Source organism: Mirounga angustirostris, unplaced genomic scaffold (assembly GCF_029215605.1).
Source record: "Mirounga angustirostris isolate CCGP_5_RB_7025 unplaced genomic scaffold, mMirAng1.0.hap1 SCAF_3, whole genome shotgun sequence".
Lineage (NCBI taxonomy): Eukaryota > Metazoa > Chordata > Mammalia > Carnivora > Phocidae > Mirounga > Mirounga angustirostris.
Window position 1 is genome coordinate 1302414 of NW_026991711.1, and position 20650 is coordinate 1323063.

General features: G+C 47.9%; 1 protein-coding gene across 9 annotated transcripts in view; it reads left to right on the forward strand.

Moving 5' to 3' along the window:
• Positions 1-20341, forward strand: part of TUBGCP3 (tubulin gamma complex component 3) — a 72138-nt gene extending 51797 nt beyond the window's left edge. For 5 of the 9 annotated variants that reach the window (XM_064585891.1, XM_045869726.3, XM_064585892.1 and 2 more), the window contains 5 exons: positions 8331-8419; positions 8545-8676; positions 12473-12613; positions 16623-16739; positions 19222-20341. In XM_064585891.1, coding sequence (XP_064441961.1) covers positions 8331-8419; positions 8545-8676; positions 12473-12613; positions 16623-16739; positions 19222-19380 — 638 coding nt within the window. In that variant the 3' untranslated portion in view covers positions 19381-20341. Of the gene's footprint in view, positions 1-6487; positions 7024-8330; positions 8420-8544; positions 8677-12472; positions 12614-16622; positions 16740-17368; positions 19194-19221 lie in introns of those variants that run through there. The other 4 variants (XM_064585890.1, XR_010409870.1, XM_064585893.1 and 1 more) reach the window with 4 other exon arrangements.
• The last annotated feature ends 309 nt before the right edge of the window (positions 20342-20650 follow it).

Consider the following 20650-nt stretch of genomic DNA (forward strand, 5'->3'; position numbering starts at 1 on the left):
ATTATTTTAGATCATGAGGTTTCTTTCAGAGTTATATTCGTTTGCACTCTAGTGTTCACATATGGATTTTATTTTTTTAATTAATTTTTAAGGAAAGAAAGCTGTTTAATAAATCACTGGTTCATTTAAAATTCACTTAGTGTTTTGATTAAAGTCTGTTTGGGAATTGCTTTAATGTTTGTTTTGGTGTGTAAACCAGGACATGGAAACATTTTGTAATATTATTTTACAATTACAAGCTGTAATAAAAATTCTCATGTCAGATAGCCGGGTTTATTTTAATGTTTTAAATATTGAATAATTTCAATTATGAATAATTTTGAAATCTTCATATTGAAATTCATTTGTTCAAGACCTTTGAGAAAGTATTTCAACAATGTGTCTTTCAAGAGAAACAGCACTGATAGATTCTTAATACTTTGATGAAAGTGATTATTGAAAAAGGAGCCATTGAGGGGCACCTGGGTGGCTCAGATGGTTAAGCATGTGCCTTCGGCTCGGGTCATGATGCCAGGGTCCTGGGGTCGAGCCCCATGTTGGGCTCCCTGCTCGGTGGGGAGTCGGCTTCTCCCTTTCCCTCTGCCTCTCCCCTCTTTGTGGTCTCTCTCTCTCTCTCTCTCTAATGAATAAATAAAAAATCTTTAAAAAAAAAAAAAAAAAAGGAGCCATTGTTTGAAGAGAGGCAGGCGTGATCTCTCCACGTTTATTAGGTCAAGGCTGATCCTTAAGCAGCTCCCAGAGTTCCAGAATAATGACAACCCAGAGGAGGGGGTCGGTGTCTTGACAGACAGGATGGGCAGTTTGTATTGGGCATCCCATGCTTTCTGTATTCACAGCTCTTCTTTTCCTGGGGATCAGGATGCCCTAATTCTCCTGGCCTCGCTTCCTCTGGACTCACTTTGTAGAAAATTAATAATAAGGACCCTCTGACATAGCTGAAAAGTGAGAGCGAACACTTTCTTTTAACTACCATGATGGACATGGACAGGAAATACTGCCTTTGAGTATCTCTAGTACATGTGGGCCGCCTGGTAGAGGGGCTGCTTTGTGAAGGAAGGCAGGAGGCATCCGTCCCTCAGAGGGCCTCATGGTCTGCTGGCTCTGCACCCTTCTCCATAGTGTGTCTCAGGGTGACTCATGCCGTCTGCTGGGTGCGCGCTGTCGAGCTGTCCTGATTGCTGGCCTTGTGCCCTTCCCGGGGCGCGTCCAGCACCATGGCCTGAGTGGTGCTGCGTCCCCCTTCCTGCCCGATTCGGACCGGCTCCAGGTAGTGCAGATACTCCGTGCGTCAGGGATGGTCTGGGGAGTCTGGGCTTGGTAGCAGGTCCAGCTGTTTAGCTGGTTGTGACACATTTCTGATTGCAGTATCCCCTCACCAGGGTCTGCATGAACTTGCTCTTCTCTTGCACTGAGTAGTCAGCAAGCTCTGTTTTCCCCTCGAAGGTCACAGACATCTGGTCAGTCTTCTGTGCGTGGAAGAAGTAGGCTTTTTCCTGTGTGACGTTAATCACGCAAACATAACTAGGTGCCGTTACGGAGAGCTCTGTGTTAGCTTCTTCCACTGACCCTTTCCCTGTCGCTGAAACTTCTAAAATATTTATGATAGCAGAATATTGCCTCATGCATATATATTTGTACTATTTTGTCCTTTCTCTTTGGTTGCATATGTATTCTTTTTTCCCCATGAATATGACTAATGCCATAAGCTTTTTTAAGTATATATCTATTTGCGTCTGAATATTTCTTTAGATGGGTTAGGGATGGAACAGCTGTTGCTGATATTTCAGCTCTGGGTGCCGATGACTTTGGGAATGAGGAGCCGGTTCAGGGCGCGGCCGCACGAACGCAGCCCTCTGCCGGGAGGCGGGCTCTGTTGCTCTTGGTCAGCGAAAGTTGGGTACTGCCTTCAAACAGATTGTCCATTTGTTTTAATTTTTAATGCTTTTTAAATGTTTAGTATAAACACTTTCTTTTGTCATTTGTGTTTCTCTTTTCAGGAAACTTTTTTTGCTCATGTTTCTTTTGGGGTGTAATGTTTTTATTTTCAGTTATAAGGAATATTTTAAAGTTGTTAGTGTTCAGGCAACTTAATGAGCAGAAATCAACCAGCTACTTCGTTAGCTCTTGTTAATACAGCAAATTTAGAAACATCCTGCCAACCATAAATCTGAGGCAAAAACACGAAGATTATATAAAGTGCTCCTGTAAATCACCTTCGGGGTTTTTCACTCATGTACACTGTGGATAGCTGGCTTGGTCCATGCGTACAGTGTTGTTAATTATTACCCCAAATATCATTGCAATAATATCTATTGAAATAATTTTTTTTTGGAATAAATAGTTACACTTGAAAATTATTTGCTTAGTACAGGAGTCTTTGATAGTGGTCTACTAGGATGTTGATGCCTGTTTTTAAATATTTGTCTTTCAGCCAGACAAAAAAACAATTGTTCTTACAAAAATCGTTTTAAGATTTGGGTTCTAGTGGTATGGAGTTTTTTTGTTGTTGTTGTTGTTGGATTCAATTAATGTAAAGTATTAGAATTAGTGGCAACTAAATCTGTATTTCATATAACAGCTAACAAAATGAAATAAATATAGTTAAATGAGCTTGTATTCTTTCTCAACCTTTGTGTACTGGAGGGGAGAGAGGGAATGGAGGCCCCTCTCCCCAGAAGAGTGGTATTAAAATGATCTCCTTTTTGGTCCTTAGTAGGGAATAAAAGTGAGTGTGGTGGAGGTGGGAGAGGCGGTCAGGCCCTTGTAGGAGACCCACCGCCACAGGGCCGCTGCCGCATTTTGCCCGTGTGACTGGCAGCTGTTTTTCTTTCTTATGATAATAATGTTTATCTTATGAAAGAGTGTTCTAGACTGCAGAAACAGTAACTTAAAAAATGAGTAGACGTCTTTCTCTTTAAAGTTATCTCTTTGTGTATATCATCTTTGTGTGTATGGATGAGTCGGCGCTGCTCGGTAATTAGACCTTTACAAGGAGTTCCCAGTGCCGGACTGTTAAGCTGTGTGGTTAGTGGTCAGCTGAGCGGCACTGCCCGGGTGAGTCTGCAGTCCTCCAGCCACCGCGCTGTGGCCACGAGCCCGCTTCCTTGTCTTCTGCCTCAGTTCCCTCATCTGGGGGCGGGGCTGTGACCACAGCCCTTACTTCCTGGGGTCATGGGGCCCCAGTCTGTGTAGTGCACTTACCCATGCGGCCTGGGGCTGGGGGGGCACCTTTGCAGGCACCACTCCTAGCTGCCGGGCCATACGTTGGGCAGCGGATGGCGTTTGCAGGAGGACCTTCGTGGTGGTTAGAGATTCCACAGACAGGAGGTTTGAAACAGTCTGAGTCTCACAACTTTGGACCCTTGGCCTTGAGAAATAAATCAGATGGGTGATTTGATCAAGTCGCTTTTAAGTATAGTAGCCTCAGCTATAAATACAGGTTGAAGGAGGTGATTTGCAATTGGGAAGAAACTGTTTTAGGGTTTTTTTTTAAGAAACTTCTTACAATTTTTAATAGTCCTCCATGCTGTTGAAGGTGCATCTCCAGATGAGCAGGTCCTTCCCGCTGGAGATGCCTGCGACGCGCAGTCAAGTCCTCGCAGGGCCTGCCGTCAGTTTCCGTCAGGTTTGACGTTCTCCCAGCACCCTGGAGAGGGCAGCACAGAATTACAGACGGACCTCATGCTTGGCTCCTGAACAAGCTGACGAAGGAGCGGTCATTCTTGATTTTGTGTGTGAAACTGTCTGCTGTGAAGGTAGCCCGGCAGGAGATGTATTGTGTTTGTGTATTTATTGGACCCCAGTGCAGGTGTTGCTTTGCTTCTGGGATTCTTTCTTTGTAGGTCAACCATAAAAACACAAGCACAGGGCGCCTGGGTGGCTCAGATGGTTAAGCGTCTGCCTTCGGCTCAGGTCATGATCCCAGGGTCCTGGGATCAAGTCCCACATCGGGCTCCCTGCTCCTTGGGAGCCTGTTTCTCCCTCTGCTTCTCTCTCTCTCTGTCTCTGTCTCTTGTGAATAAATAAATAAAATCTTTAAAAAACAAAAACAAAAACAAAAAAACAAAAAAACACAAGCACATCCATGTTAAGTATGTTGTGATGTATTTTCAAGGTGCTGGGTAAAGAGATTCAAGGGGTGTTTCGGGTGTAAGTTAGATTTTTTAGGAATTAAAGGACCAGATTATCCCTTATGAATTCAGTCTGCTTATGAATTGGGTTCCTAGTCATTTGTTCGAGCGTGACCAGGCAGTGAGAAGTTCTGAGTCCAGCGTCTAGCATGGGAATTCTCGTGTGGGGAAGAGTTGCAGCATTATAGCGATTTCAGACTTCCATCATATGGGTCATCAGGTTCCTTTTCTTTTTTTTTTTTTATTTTTTATTGTTAAGTTAATCCCCATACATTACATCATTAGTTTTAGATGAAGTGTTCCATGATTCATTGTTCGTGTATAACACCCAGTGCTCCATGCAGAACGTGCCCTCAATACCCATCACCAGGCTAACCTATCCTCCCACCCCCCTCCCCTCTAAACCCTCAGTTTGTTTCTTAGAGTCCATCGTCTCTCATGGTTTGTCTCCCCAATCAGGTTCCTTTTCAATGGGAAGTGGTCACAGGTCCCTTTACTCAGAGGCTTCATTTCGGAAGAATGTCATTGAAGATGCTGTTCTTTATACTCACTTATATAAGAAAAGAGGATTTTTCTAGAAGGAAAATAAAGTATTTGGGAGTACCTTAGACTATTAAAGGGAAGAACACTTATTTTAACACTATTGCTAATTTGCCTTGGTCAGGGAAGGCTTTTGAAAACGATGTGAATTTAAATAGTCAAGACATAGAGGAGGACACACCATCCGCTTTAATCTTGAGGACTGAAATCCCTCATCCAGTGAGGAGTTGTTGAGGGCCTACTTTGTGCTGCCTGTTCTTGGTATCCGGTGACAGGCATGACAAACAGGGTCCCAGTGGGGCCTATTAGGGCAGGATGGACATTTAAACAAGAACTTAGAATGCACGACGATGAGTTGTTTGATGTGGACGAGACCAGGTGCTCTAGGAACATAGAAAGGAGACACCTGGCAGACGTGGGTAGCTTACTGGGCTCCACAGTGGTGCCCAAGGCTGCACCTGGACGTGAGTGTGTCCGTGAAGGGAAGAGTGTGGGGGTGGGGAGGATGGGCCAAGGGCAGGCCTTCAGGGCCTCACAGGCTGGGTCTCGGGTCAGTCTGAATTCAGTGGCAGGGGGAGCCATGGGAGGGTCTGTACCAGGGAGTAGGGCATGCTCGGAATTGTTTGGTTCTGAAAGTCACTCTGACATCACTGAAGAAAGTGGGTCTCAGAGGCAAGGCTGGAGGTTGGCAGAGGCGTCGGTTGTGATCCTGTGGGAGGGTGGCCGTGGTGGACATAGTATCCTGGGGTTGGGGAGAGTGCATGGACTTGAGGGAGCTCTGGGGGCCGGGGCTGGGTGATTGGGCTCTGTTTTGAGCTGGGGATGGGGGGGGGCATTCACCACGCCCAGAGCGCTGGGGGAGGAGCACTTTGGGGGTAATGCTTCCGTTTCAGATACATTAATTTGAGATGTTTTTAAGAATATATGGGACGCATCTGTTGGGTTGGTCAGAAGCCCAAGGCAGATCAGACCTAGAGATTAAAGGTGTAGACGCAGTTCATGTAGATGATCCTGGACGCCATGGAATCGATGAGATTGCCTCACAATGGGGTGAAAAGAGAAAAGGTCTTGCAGCAAGGAGCAGCAGAACAGGCCCTCCTAATGGAGACGAGGAGAAACAACCAGAAAGGTGGGCAGTGGACCCGGAGAGGGTGGTCTCTCTGAAGCCACGGGAGGAACGCTCCAATATGGCAACGGTGCAGGAAACCAGCTAAGGTGGAGACTGGGGACTGACCCCAGCCGCCCCTCGTCTTTGGCAACGGGCCAAGGCACATGTAACAGTCCGGGGGAGAGGATGCGAGCACGAGCAGAACGGGGGCCCAGAGTGGCCTGGAAGCTGCACAGCGGAGGAGAGCTTCCTGCCGAGGCCACGGCTCTTGGGGAGGGCGGAGGGGAGCTATGGTTGGAGGACCCCAGGTAGTGGTGGCTGGAAGCCGCTGTCTTGGAGTCAGACAGAGAAAGGAGAGGGCTTCTGGGCAGCATGGAGGACCAGCTGAGGCCAAATGCCGGGAATTTTAGGTTGGTACCAACAGGGGTCCAGGATGGTTTCTGTAGATGCTTCTGTTTTGTGTTCATTGAGCTGCATTTTCTTCTCCATATCTGGGTGACATGAGAGATTCTGGTAGATTAATGGCAGTGGAGAGATTGTGCTCTGAAATAAATCCAAGATAATAAAGTGGAGTCGGTGACTTAGTCACTATGTTATCAAACTGTGTGAGTACCGGGCAGAAGTTCCTGGTTTATGAAGGAGCTCAAAGATGAAATGTGAAAAATGTTAGCAAACTCGTATAATGTACAAGTAAAAACACATTGTCCAGGTAGTGCTGGATTGTCTGTCAATGGGACCTCAGTGGAAACACCCGAGAAGACCGCTGGACAGAGAGACCAGAGCAGGAACAGCGCGCATTTTCGTGGGATTGAGCTTTTCCCCTTGTGTGCAGAACACTGACTAGGAGCTAGATGCTGAGACGAGCCACACAGATTTCTGTGCTTCTGTGACACACGGGGCCCCAGAGACAGCACCGAGAGGAGCCTGCTTTACCATCCTCATGCGCGTCCGTCAGGATATGCCATGAGGTCTACAGTTTTGTCAGCGATGTTCGACTCTCTCTGGTAGAAAAATGGGAGGATGGAGAAGTGTCAACTGCGTAGATGCCTCACAAGGCTTTTGAAATAAACAGCTGACGGCGTTCGCCGTGAGTCCGAGCAAAGCAGCACATCTTAGGAAGCAGTCCGCGTGCACTGGAGGGGAGACTCGGAGACACGGGCTATTGCAGCGAGACCTGGTGTCCTCACGGGTGTGGTTTGTAAAGGGGCAGGATGGATGGCGCACACCTGCGCGCGTGCTGGAGGCTTTAAATACACGCAGTCTCTCCAGGTAAGACCGCCTGGCCTTCGGGGGAAGGGTAGCACGGTCCCTGTCATTCCAGCTCTGGGCTGAAGCCCAAACGGAGTTGTAAATGGCAGTCCTGACACCGTGATGTGGATGACTCCCACTTAGAGCAGCATTTTATGACTCTCTTTTATGCCGAAAGTAATCTAGGTAAATAGGCTTTGGGTATCCGGTGAGACACGTCAGCCCCCTTTGGTAGTTTTAGTAGGAAAAGTACATTCTTCATTTTGGGCTTACAGATGACATGGCAGCCCCTAACCTGTTCTTCCCGGGAGTATTTACGCCATCCAGGACTAGCGGGTTCCTGACGGTGGGGAAGGCGCCGGGGGTTTGGAGCGTGTGCTCATCCCCTGGGGTGGCCTGCTGCTCTGCGGGCCAGTGGTGTGTGCTGAGCCAGGCCAGCAAAGTCCCCACGGGGCACTTCGTCCGTTCTTAAAGTCTGTATCCCACTGTTCTGTCATGTGTTTCTGTTTCACTTCCTTATTACTCTTAGGAAGGGACAAGAATGATTTCTCAAAGAACTGCATGCAGCAACGATTGTTTACCTAAGGAGCTAATTAAAGGCATTTGGGGTGGCAACAAAAATACGTCCGGTCTGACCCACATTGAAATGCGCTTGTAAACATTTTCTGTGGTGACCCCATCTGCTTGAGCCCTCCTCTACCGTGGTGTCCCCTCGCACTCTGGTAGGGTCTTTGAACGAAAAATTAAAAGTATGAGCAGAGAATGCCTGCTCTGTGTGACCTCTAAGCCTTTTGGTGGTTTTATAATCTTGCAAAGAACAGGAGCAGAGTTGGGGCTCAGGCCCATCGCCCTCCTGGTTCCTGTTCCTCTCGGGTGACAAGATCCCTTTCGGGCCCTCAAGGAAATGTCACTTTTGTCTCCAGATCGCTGGGAGTCGTGAAGTCTTGCCCAGCAGCAGGCAGACGTGTTGTAAAGAAGCCGCAGAACTGAGTGAATATTCATACTTGTACAATGAAATGCGTCTATTTAAGTTTCAGATGCAATTGTTTTGTTTAATGCCGTTCCTTTTCAGGTCCTTACATTATATAAAGTAAAATAATGCTACGTGATGAGACAGCTGAGCCCTTGTGTAGCTCGAATGGCGTGGAACTTGATAATGGAAGGACTGTTTCCTGTTTGAAGGGGTTGACAGTGAAAGCTGGTGGTGGTTTTTGAGAGAGAGGTTGCAGACGTCTGGCGGGGGGTGTGGCTGTGTACGTGTGTCCCCACGGCGTCTTGACACCAGCTCCTCGGCTCTCTTGCAGAGTTCTCTGGGGTGCTGCACCAGTGTCACGTTCTGGCCTCTGAGATGGTCCACTTCATTCACCAGATGCAGTATTACATTACGTTTGAGGTACATTCAGAGCATCCTTTGACATTTCTTTAAATGGGTCCTGTCTTAGGCTTTTGTGTGGGGTATTTTGTCAAAGATGCAGGGAGACACGCCTTGTACCTGAGTGTCGCGTTGTTGTTTCCTAGGTGCTTGAATGCTCTTGGGATGAACTTTGGAACAAGGTGCAGCAGGCCCAAGACTTGGACCACATCATTGCGGCCCACGAGGTCTTCCTGGACACCATCATCTCCCGCTGTCTGCTGGACACCGACTCCAGAGTAAGACCCATGTGCCGTTAGAAACAGAAACAATGAGAGTCTTCTCCTCTTGGGCTCCTGCCACATGGGGCATCTTAGAAATCGCCTGATGCCCACATTACTAGTAACTAGGACTGTTTTACTAATAATTTGAGGTGCTGGGTGGACCCTTTCTGAGTGGAATTAGAACAAGAACATGCTCTGAAATGGTTATGAAAGTGGCAAAGCATGTATTCGCACCCCTCCACTTCCTCGGTGTCATAGTGGTGGTGTCTCATGGGGCTCAGAAGACAGAGATGAGCCACCGCGCTGGTTTCGTGTTGGGCCCTGAGTAAACCAGGCAAATGGTGTGAGGACACAGCAAATGGCCGCCCGTCTGTGAGCTCAGGAGGATGGCGTGAGGACATGCAGAGCACTTCAGGCTGTCCCTACATGCTATTATCTAGGGACAATGGTCTTTTATGTGTTTGCCTTGGTTAAGTGAGTGTCTGGCTGCATGTGTTAGAAAATAGGCGGTTTGTCTAGAAAAACTGTAAGCGTTCCGCAGCCCCAGCTTGTCGCTAGTGTTGCTCCCATGTAGACACCTGAACGTTGCTGTTCCGTGTGGCCAAGCCTCGTGGAGTTCTGGTTTTATTTACACATCTGGGGAAGCAAGGAACACGTTGTTTTCAATTGAAACAAAGATATTGTGACGTAAGAGTCTTTAAAATTTCATGTGCATTTTTGACATTAAATGTGACTTCAAGTAAGTTTCTCGCTCACAAAGGGCTGCTTCTGCTTCTACCTGCACCCTCCTCAAGGGAAACGCGCTGCTTCACGGAGGGTGTTCGTTTAGCATATCTGGGTTTCCCAGTCGTGGCTGGGAAACACCTGTCTTGGTATGCCAAATTTTATTACTAAAACTGTCGCTCATAGGTGCAAAAAATTGCTCAAAGATGCTTCTATATAGAAAGCTTTTATAAATATATGGAAACAATGGCACAAAAGTAATTTTTAAAATAGTTTGGATATAATTAATCATTTAAGAAATGCGCACCTGCGGCCTTTTGGCCTTGGCCACGGTGAGTGAGCTTTGTCTGCGTCGGCTGAGCCCATAGCTGTGGTCTCTGTGAGCCGTCCGTCTGTCGGCACACGGGTCCCCCGGGAGCAGTAGATGAGCCTCCTGCGCTGTTGGAGGCACTCACGTAGTAACAAGTGGGACGCTGTTCCCTGGGGCTCTGTGGGCACTGCGCTGTCTCGTGTTAAGAGGGTGTGACACTCGTCTCCTGTAGGTCTGCGAGAGGTGAATGGTGTAATTCACGGAAACCGTTTATCACGGTGCCTGACGCGTAAATGTTCGCTAGCTCTGTTTTTAAATGGTTCAGAGCCACGGTGTGCGTCTTACAGAGATTGAGCGTGGTTGGAGTCTGCTTTGCAGGAGACGGGAACTTGTTAGGATTAGGCCCACAGCGACGTCGGTCTCCATGTGGGGTGTAAGGAGCCGTCAGGGGCTGGCAACGTTGGGGTTCAGCCACGTCCATGAGTGACAGTTCTGTACAAAACAGTCACACCTCTTGCCTCTAGAAGGTTTCCACTGATAGGAACAGAATCCAAGGAGAAACATTTTTGCCTATAGGACCGTTTTCTCGTGGTCATGGAATGCTTACGTGCGGGTTGCCCGAGTCACTCCTTTGGTGGAGTCACAGTGGAGCTAAAGGCTTGGTAATCGTTTTTGAAGTAGCCCATTTGCTGATGGTTTTACTTTTATTTTATTATTTTTTTAAAAGAATTTTTTATTTTTTATTAGGGGCACAAGCAGGGGGAACAGCAGGCAGAGGGAGAAGCAGACTCCCCGCTGAGCAGGGAGCCCGACGTGGGGCTCGATCCCAGGACCCCAGGATCATGACCCGAGCCGAAGGCAGACACCCAACCGTCTGAGCCACCCAGGCGCCCTGGTCTTACTTTTAATTTGGTGGTTTAAAAGAATCACTAGAGGTTTTATTTTTTAAGGAACCCAGTATATAGAGCAGATTCGAACCGTCTGTTCTTGACAGAAGTGGAGTGCGTTTCGGTATCTCCCTTAGTAAGGAGACGAGGCCGTTGGCTGGGCGCATAGTTTTGAAGGGGGTTTGTGGCCGGGCGGCGGCAGCGCGCGCACGTGTGTGGTCCTCGTCTGGGCGCTGCTGCTGCCCTGCTGCCGCCCCGGACGCACGTCCCCGCTTCTCCTGCCCGAGCCGACTGCTGCCCGGCCCTTCCCGCCTTAGCTTGAAGCCAAAGCAGTCACCTCGTAGATGAATTAACTGCTCCAGAAATAGCAGTTCTTATTTGATTACAGTAAAGAAACAGATTGGAAGAAATGAATCTTTTTTAAAAACAAATTAGACTATCTCCATCTTTTGTTTTGCTTTTTTCTTATCAAGTAAGACCCTCCGAGAGAACAAGCAGCCCTGCAGTGAGCCCGGTGTTTGCCGTGAGTCCTGGGCCGCCTGACCCAGCTGCAGCGGCCACGAGTTAGTGAGATTGGTGCCTGTGTGTCGCCGACCCTTCGAAGGGACATGTTCGGGCAGGGTGGAGCGCGCCCCCCACACAGGGGTGTGGGGATGGCATTGCGTGTGTCCTCACTAGCCCCTGCGTCTTCCACCCTCAGTGAGCCGGGGTGCCCGTTCTCGCCAGCTCAGCTTCCTTGCCGCCTCCTGTCCGTGAGCTTGGAGACCCGCCTGTTTCTTTCTCTCTTCAGGCTCCTCAGTCAAGTCCTGTCATCTTTCTCCCATAACCTCTTGCCAGTCTTTTCTAGGTTGTTACTACCATAAACGTGGTGGTTGGCTGGTTTGGAGGAATGGTATTCATTTCATTACTTTGATTTTTTATCCATTTTTTTTTTTCATCCCAAGGGTTTCTAGATCTGCTTAGATCCTGTTTTTACAAGGAAAGCCAGTTTTGTTTCTTTCTTTCCAGAGGGTCTGTTTTCTGCTTTGCCTTGCCTTGGGGTGTTAGCTGGGTCCACCAGGAGCATGGGTAGGTCTCCTTATCTCATCCCCGGCATTAAAGGGATGTTTTATTCTTTCACCATTCACTTTGATGTTTGCCAAGAGATCTCATAGAATCTTTTATCAAATTAAGGAGGGTCCTTGTAGTCCTAGTTTGTTTAGATGCCTTGTAGAAGTCATGAGTGGCTGTTAAGTTTTAAGACATGACTTTTTTTCCTGTGATTTCGAAATTATCTTTTCTCCTCAAATTGTTAATGGGTTTTTTTTAAATCGAAGCTGGCAGAGCATAGAGTTGACCCTGCTCTTCAGTCGTGTGCCCTCAGCCGTCCGCGGAAGACCGTGCGTGTTGGTTGTGTCATATCCCCACCCCCGCCGGCGGCACAGTTGTCTTTGTGTTTGCTGTGCCCCCTTGTGTGTATATTTGGCGTTTTGCATGGATGTGTTTTTGATTTACATAAAAGATCTTTGCTACAGATCCCTTTCTCGTGCCCTCTCTCCACACCGCAGCACTAGGGAAGGGCAGTGTGTTTGCAGGGTTAAACCATCCTTGCATTCCTGCTCAATGCTGTTTTTTTAAACACTGTGCTGAATTTGTTTTTTTACTATATTAAGAATCTTCTTTCTCATATCCTCCATGTCTGGTCTTGGTGGGTATGGCACCAAAAAGTGAATCAAATGGGCCTGCTTTCCCGGCCCTTTCCGATGCTTGCTGACGGCTCCGTGATGTGGGGCCGCGCTGTGGCTCGTGAGGCCACTGTGAGGGGAGTTCAGAACACAGCAGTGGAGGCAAAGAGCACTTGAGAATATGAATTGATACCTTGTTTTATAGTCTCTTTTTGTCTCCTCCTCAGGCACTTTTAAATCAACTCAGAGCCGTGTTTGATCAAATCATTGAGCTTCAGAACACTCAAGACGCAATATACAGAGCCGCCCTGGAAGAGCTACAGAGACGACTACAGTTCGAAGAGAAGAAGAAACAGCACGAAGTTGAGGTATGGCTTTTCTGCCAGTGGGCTATCAGTTCTAATAATGAGCTTATTGCCAGCATCGTCACAAATACAAGTAATTTTCCTGCTGAAATGTTCTTGGAGACGGTGCTCACACCTGCATTTGGAATCCTAAGGAGGCGCTGACCTTTCCTCTCGGAGTGGTCACCCTCGCTGTCATCCTGTTGTGGGCATGAGGACAGCGTGCACTGGAATCCCGTGAGTAAGCCCGTGGGCGCTGGTGGCTCTGCAGACTGGTCCTAGCTCTGCATCACCTGGTCACCTCCAGCTGGTGGACACACATGGACACGGGGGAACCAGAGCTCTGAGCTTGGGGCTACTTTCATTGACCTTCCTAAACCCATGACCTTGGGTAGTGAAGATGTATTGAACAAGTTTGGCAGTTTATGGGATTTCTTGTATTTGACATCATCTCTGTAATTTTTACTTTTCCAAGGTGTTTATTCTTGGGATGCTGACAAATTATTTAAAGGATTTATTTATTTATGTATGTACGTATGTATGTATGTATGTATGTATGTATGTATGTATGTATGTATTTGGTGGGGCGGGGGGCGGGTATGAATCCCAAGCAGACTCCCTGCCAAGCGCAGAGCCCGACGTGGGGCTTGATCCCACCATCCTAAGATCGTGACTTGAGCTGAAATCAAGAGTCAGACGCTTAACCCACTGCGCCACCCAGCAAATTTTTTAGATAACACAGTTTGATTAGTTTTATTTTTACATGTTACCTTAAAACTTGTGTTAGGATCCTGTTCCGTTTGGAAAACTCACAACCGCTTAGAGTACCTGCTGTCTCCTCAGGGTTTTTTGGAAACAGGAGGAGGGCTTGCTCCATCTGTATTGCTGAGAGTGGGTGTGTGTGTGTCCAGCACACCCAGGTGCCAGGCCAGCCGAAGACGCCCCCTGACGGTGCTCACTGGCGTTGTGGGTGGTTTGACTTCTCTAAGATGTCCCCTCGTTGTACAGTGGGAGCGGTACTAAGACCCCATAGAGGGGCTCGCTGACGTGTGTAGGGCTTAGCTGTTATTTGGCATTTGGCAAGCGTACAGTAAAAGCTAGTCACTGCTGTGATTTTTAAAGCTGCCCACAGCCCGAGAATCCGCCCTTCTGGGGAATCACTAAACTACATAAAATCTACAAGAATCAGCCCTCCGGATTTTCACACTCTTCTAATAGCAGGGCGGCCAGTTGTGGGACTCACTGGCTCTCTCCGACTGTAAACTGTCAGCACCGGAGTGAGACAGGTCTGCATAATGAGTCTTGATCATTCAGTGTATTTCATTCCGATGCGCTCAGGGATCCCTTTGGGCAGCTGAAAGCTGGAACTGTATCTGAGAAATTACTTAAATTCTGTGGGCAAAATAACTGAAAAGCAATCACTGAGACCTGGGGTCCATTGCAGTTTTAAAGAGACCATTCGAGAGGACTCATCCCCGAGCTCCAGAGCCCTGCGTGCGCTGCGACAAGCCGGCGCCTTCTTCAGCCCCTGAGTGGACCCAGTCTTCCTGTCAGACGCGCTTCGTCCCCCCATGGTTCTCTGCCTCCTTTCTTCTTTCCCTTAGGTTTATAGTGGTATTTCCAATTCAAGTTTAGGATTAAAGGGACTTTGTTTTCTTTATCTTCTGCATTGGAAATCCTGGTTTCTAGTACTAGCAGACTGTGACTTGCTGACAGCCCCTCCCCCCCAGCGTACACAGATGTGCCCACAGCTGTCTCCACACGTGTGCCCCAGCAGGGCAGCGACGGTAGTTACTGAGTGGGATGCACACTAGTTGTGCACATCAGAATCCGGGTTGTAATGCACTTGGCATAATCACTCCCTTGAGGTTACGCCCCCAGCTCAGTATGCAAATTAATTGGTTTTGTTTTTTGCTTTTAACTTATAAAACAAAATTGAATGTACTCTTGTAAAATAGTTACCTGGTTCTAAAGTGAAATCTGTGGAACAAAGCATTTAGACAAGCCTGGCCTTTGTTGCCTCCTGCTCTGTGCTGGTCTGCGTCACGAAGCCCGAAGACCGTGTCACTGAGTTGGGATGTATCAGGGGGTAGGACATTACAAACAAGCTTTGGTTCATCCCTCAAGTACAAAGGTCGTGTATCGTTTGATGAAAATGTTGTAATTCACCACATTTACAAACTAAAGGAGGAGATTACATGATCATCTCAATAGATGGATAAGATCATTTGATGCTAATTGAATATCTGATAGAAGGTTTGCTTGAAAGGCCTGAGTCAAAACCGCATGCTTAACGGTGCAGTCCTGGGACTGAGACCCAGGGCAGTGAGCACTTCATTCAGTGTGGTGGTGGTGGTCCACCCGCCTTAGAAACCAAGACAAACAAATACAAGTGCAAACATGCAAGCAAGCTTTTTCTGGGGGAGTGGTGGGGGGGGGGGCACAAGTCACAGTTGTGGACGTAGAAAATCCAAAATAATTTTAGGTAAGTTAACTAGAATTAATAAGTGAATTTATCAAAGTAGTAGGAAATAAGGTCCATATGCAGAAATCACTTCTATTTCTATCAGCCACAAACAATTTGAAATTTTAAAATGCCTTTAAAAGAGCATTAAATGTAATAAAATCTGTGTAAGGCCCTTGTACAGAAAACTGTGAAACAGGGCTTGGCGACCGACGGTCTGCAGGCCTGGCCTCCCGCGTGTCTCTGTGGATGGGGCTTCGTTGGAGCAGCCGTGCCAGTGATTTCCGCGTTGTCTGTGGTGCTCGTGTGCTCTGTGGTAGAGCGGAGCGACAGCGTAGATCAGGTGGCTCCCAAACCCCGGAGGACGAGCTCTCTGGCCCCTAACCACAGCACCACAGAGATCGCAGAGGGCCCCTCGAAAAGTGGAGGCGTAGACTGTATTCATGGATTGGGGAGCTGATAGATTCAGTGCAATCCCAGTTTTAATCCCCAACAGTTTTGGGGTTTTTTGTGGGTTTAATTTTGGGGGGGATAGAAAATGATAAACTAATTCTAAAATTCATGTGGAAATACACAGGGCGTAGCTTGCAGTGAAGAGAATTTTGAACAAGAACAAGTTAGACAATAATTTATTTTTAGTTGAGTATACATATACCCTCAAGATCTACAAAATTACGGCAGTGAAAAGAATGGTGTTGGCTCAAACAAGGGCAGTCAGGGGAGCAGAGTAACGTCCAGAAACAGCCCTTCACATTCTGGGATCATTTGTTCTCGACTGAGAACAGTGGGGAGTGGAGCGTCGATAAATGGTGTTAGGCGGCTGTATCTCGACCCTGCCTCGAACACACGCAGCCACCACAGGGTGGGTATGAATCTGAAAGTGAAAGGTAAAATGCTAAAGCTTCCAGAAGGTGGCAGAACAGCTGTAAAAGAGATACAGGTTTTAGGATTGTGTCACGACGAGACAACTCTGTTGATAAAAAGGCAAGAACCCAATGCGAATTCCCGCATAGGCTGGCTGAAAAGGCGTGTAGTCAGACTCACCACTCCTTAAAAACCATCTTTTAAAAACAAAGTTGATATATCTCCGGTACAAAAAGATCTGCCGTGTGTGGGAGAAATAATAGCAAGAAGCATTCCCACCAAAGTCAAGGGTTAATGGGCTCCAGTACTTTGAACCATCTGGTTCGGCTTTTACGTAGAAGGTCTGTGCTAGAAATGTGTCCGCAATGATGGGAAGATACAAGGCGTTGTTTTTAGTAACAGAAGCCTGGTTAGCTCATGACAAACGATCGGAAGTGCTACACGCTATGCAGTGTAGTCGTTAAAAACAAGGAGGGGGTTCTCTGTGTGCTCACGTGTGCTGACGGAGGGCATTTTTGAGGTAGCTTACTAATTGGAGAAAGTAAGCGAGAGCACCGTTGTGCATCAGCAGAGTATCGTCGGAGTGTTTAGCAGCACGAGGGGCATGAAAAGCACACATCTCCCCGCCCTCCCCTCCAGCCCAGTCCCACCCTGGCAGCTTCTTGTGCCCAGATTTAATTTGATCTGGTCCTTCCGATTCTTCAGGGCCGGTGGGGAGTGACAGCGGCAGAGGAGGAGGACGAGAACAAGAGGATTCAAGAATTCCGAGAATCGATACCGAAAATGTGCTCGCAGCTGCGGATTTTGACACACTTCTACCAGGTGTGTGTTGGGGTGACACCGCGGTGACCGCATCACGCTGCTGGTTTTCTGCAGTTGACTGTTCCTGTCAGTGCGATTTAGAAAGGAGTCCTTTCAGCCTGCCCACCACCCACAGTGGGGCTCTGTGACCTTCCCCTGGACCCTGGGCTGACAGGGCCTGCTCTCCTGGGATGGTTGTGGTGGTGTCAGCCGGGGGTGGGAGCCCTGCGGGGACCGGGTGGAGCTGTGCAGCCTCAGTCCTGCGGGGGCCCGAGGTGAGGCAGGAGGGTGCGAAGGTGTGCGGGGAGCCGCTGTGGGGGACGCGGAGCACGCGAGGCGGCGGGTGCTTAATTTGGGGCCCACAGACCCGGGAGGCTGTGAGAAGAGCAGATGCACAGAGTCCGTGTGCTCTGGTTTTTATTTCTGTGTTGTGGGTTTGGTTTCTGATTCCATCTGTTTCTCAGTGTGATTTTAGTGATGGAAATATAGGTGAAAGAGTTTTATGAAGAATTTTTACATTCAGTTGCTGGTTAACTGATTAGAAAGACAAATAAGCATTGACGTTGAAACCTTGAAAAATTAATGTTTCTGTGTGCTTTTGTCTCCGTGTGGTTCAAAATTTAAAATGAAACTACCTCCCTGTTCCATAGGCATCTGGTTTCCTTCCCGGGGTCCTCGTACTTTCGACGGCTGTCTCAGCATAATGTGGACATGGGAGGACTTTGTCCCTTTCGCAGGTGGTCTTCCTCTGATATGAGCTACCCAGCACGTTTGTTAAAAATGCTTCCTAAATGGTGGCAAAGATGGAATTATGTTCAGTGCAAAGATATCCTCACCAGACAGGTGTTTCGATAATGAGATAGCTGCTAGACCCCGTGTTGTAAACCCTGTATGGGTACATTTCTTAAAAATGAGTCGTGACGGTTAGTTTCATACTCTTGGTGAAGTTAGTAGCGTACCGGCAGCGGAGTAAAAAAGTGTGTGCTCGTGCTCATTTCTGAAAGAGACAGGGATGGTTGCACATTTTCCTGAGAGACTTAATACATTTGTTTTAAAGATTTTATTTATTTATTTGAGAGAGAGAGAGACAGGGAGAGATCACGAGCAGGGGAGTGGCAGAGGGAGAAGCAGGCTCCCCGCAGAGCAGGGAGCCGGACGTGGGGCTCGATCCCAGGACCCCGGGATGATGAGCTGAGCCGGAGGCGGATGCTCAACCGACTGAGCCACCAGGCGCCCTGAGACTTAGTGCATTTTTGAAAAGTAATCTTAATCTGTATAATCCCAGTTTTTCTCAGATCACAGTCTTCATCTTCTTTCTAAATCATGGCCACTGGGATTTCTTTTCCTTGACAGAAAAAGTCCTTTTCTGTTCTTTTTGAACTACTGGTGCCTGGAGCAGCCGGGGGCTTAGCGGCTGCCGTCCCGAACTGCTCACGAGCGGTCTCTCTGGGAGCCGCAGCCTGAGGACAGAAGTGTTGCCCGCAGTTCTGCGTAGTGAGCGCGCCCAGCGCCACCTGACAAGAAACCACTGCCTGTACGCTTCGCGGTAGAGTTCCTTAGCGACCGTCTCGTAAGCCCTTGGGCTCCCTGAAGGACAAAGGGGTGTCCACAGCACCCCGGTCTGTGCTTGGTCAGGTGTCAGTTCCCTTGTGTAACACACCTGAGTCTCCGGGAGCTCGGAGAGGGACCGAGATGCTTTTCGGCTTTGGAAGGACTGATGGGATGTGGTGTTCCCGTGGCGGCTTCTCTGCAGATGGGACCTTTTCCAGGTCTGCAAGTGTGGAGACGAACATCGCCTACTTTGGGCAGCCACACACCTGCTGCCTGTGACTCAGGAACCCGGCAGGGATGGGGTGTGTGCTCAGAAGTGACTCCGCCCTGCAGAGAAGCAGCCAGTGCTTGTCGTATGAAAGTTGGAACAGACTGCTGTCATGTCCCCTCGTTCCACAAAGCCCCCTGAGAAGGAGGTGGCGTGGCCGCACTCTGCCTGGTCTTCAGCAAGGCGACTCAGCCCACGTCCGCAAGGACCCGGGGGCCCTGCGGTCATGGTCTAGAGGCGGGTGGTTTCTCACGTGCTCCTTTGTGTTCCTGGGAGGGCTCTGTGGTTCAGTACTCCTAACTCAAGTGAGAGATGGAACGTGGAACACTGGGTTTTATATTTAAAAGAAAAAGAATTGGCTTTTTTTTTTAACATCAGAAGCTTCGCTGTTTTGCTTATTCTTGTAGAACTTAGGGCAAAAAGGAAGTTCTTTTAAGTAAACTGTATTGATTGTGCATTCGTGTTTGTGGACACGGGTATCTCTTCCTAACGCGGCTGCCACTGGCTCGCCGACCTCGGGTCCTGGAGCAGCCGTCCTCCCTTTGGGACGCGCCGTGGTGGCCGTTCGTGGAGCCCGTTGGTCCTGAAGGAGAAACCGCCCAGATGAGGCCGCAGTGGCGAGGCCGTGGTACGTTTTGTGGAAGGCTCCCTTCTGAAGTGGATATTCCTTTTTCTTGTCTTTAGGGCATCGTGCAGCAGTTTTTGGTGCTGCTGACGACCAGCTCTGATGACAGTCTTCGGTTTCTTAGCTTCCGCTTGGACTTTAACGAGCATTATGAAGCCAGAGAGCCAAGGCTCCGCGTGTCTCTGGGCTCTCGAGGGCGGCGCGGCTCCCACACGTGAACCTTCCCCGTCCTCACAGGGAGCTGCGCACGCTGGCAACTGCATCACGAGACGAACATTCACATTTAAGTCCTCAAGGCCACTGGCATGCTGCGGACGTCCGCCGTTCCTGCCCACGAGTCCTTCAGTGTTTTCGATGGCATGGCGTCTGGTAGAATCAAAGTCATGTTTTTATACATTGGAGGTGAATATATTTGTAATATCACTAAGTTAAACAGGCTGGTTTGCACTATTCAAATTTATTTTCTAAAGTCTTCATATTTAAGAGATACCACACTTTGTTGAGGCTTCCTAAGCTCTCCATGATATAATTTATATTTGTCACTTTTTAAGAACTCACAGTTGCTTTTAGAGAAAATTAGAGCGAATGGATGTTCATTAGTTGAGATGGTAATGTCATTGCTATTTTTTTAACATCCTCCTTAGAGGCAGTTTTTGTTAGATAATCAAATTAAATTGAAACAGAATGTCCCTACTAAGAAAATATAATATAGAGCATTTTATTTTGGTTTGTAGTGTGTAAAATATTAACCTCTGTAAGAATGTTTATCCTTCTTTCAAAGTTTATCTTCTTTCAAAGTTTACATTTTTATATTTAATTTACTCTTTCAGATAACTTCTAAACTAGTGTAGAACTAGTTTAATGGGGGGGGGGACATGAACAGAACACCCACAAGCCTCGATTTCTCCATCTGTCGGCTGAAGTGATATGTAAATACGATGACTAGAAAGTTAATGAACTATTTTATTTTCAAATTCTGATAAGCATTGGAAAGAAACTGACTTGAATAATGAAGATTTCCTTTCTCCTTGCCTATTTTTTCATTGTAAATATTTATATACTACTGACCAGATGTGGGGGGGAACTGTTTTTTGTAAAAATGTCATATCAAGTCACATAAATCTGCCTTTATGATGTTGCATAAGTGAAACTTAGAGAATTAAAAGCAGTTATCTTTCAGACGTATCGGTTCTTCCTTGAATGAATACTCTGTGAAGAGACCGAGTTCACCCGCCACGGTCACGGGCCGGGCTGGCAGTCTGACGTGAGGCGCGTCGGGGCATGAACTGTGCCGTCCGTGAAACCTGGGAAATGGGCCTTGTGTGGCCTTAGGGCGGAGCCGGGGGTGGGGGCGGGGTACCCTTCATTCAGCTGTCTGCTGTTCCCGTCTGAGTCCCTGTCCCACCAGAGGGGCGATTAGAAGTCCTGGCTCTGCAGAGATGGATTTGTGGTGAAGGCCAGAACTTTTTAGGATACCAGTTTAGTTTT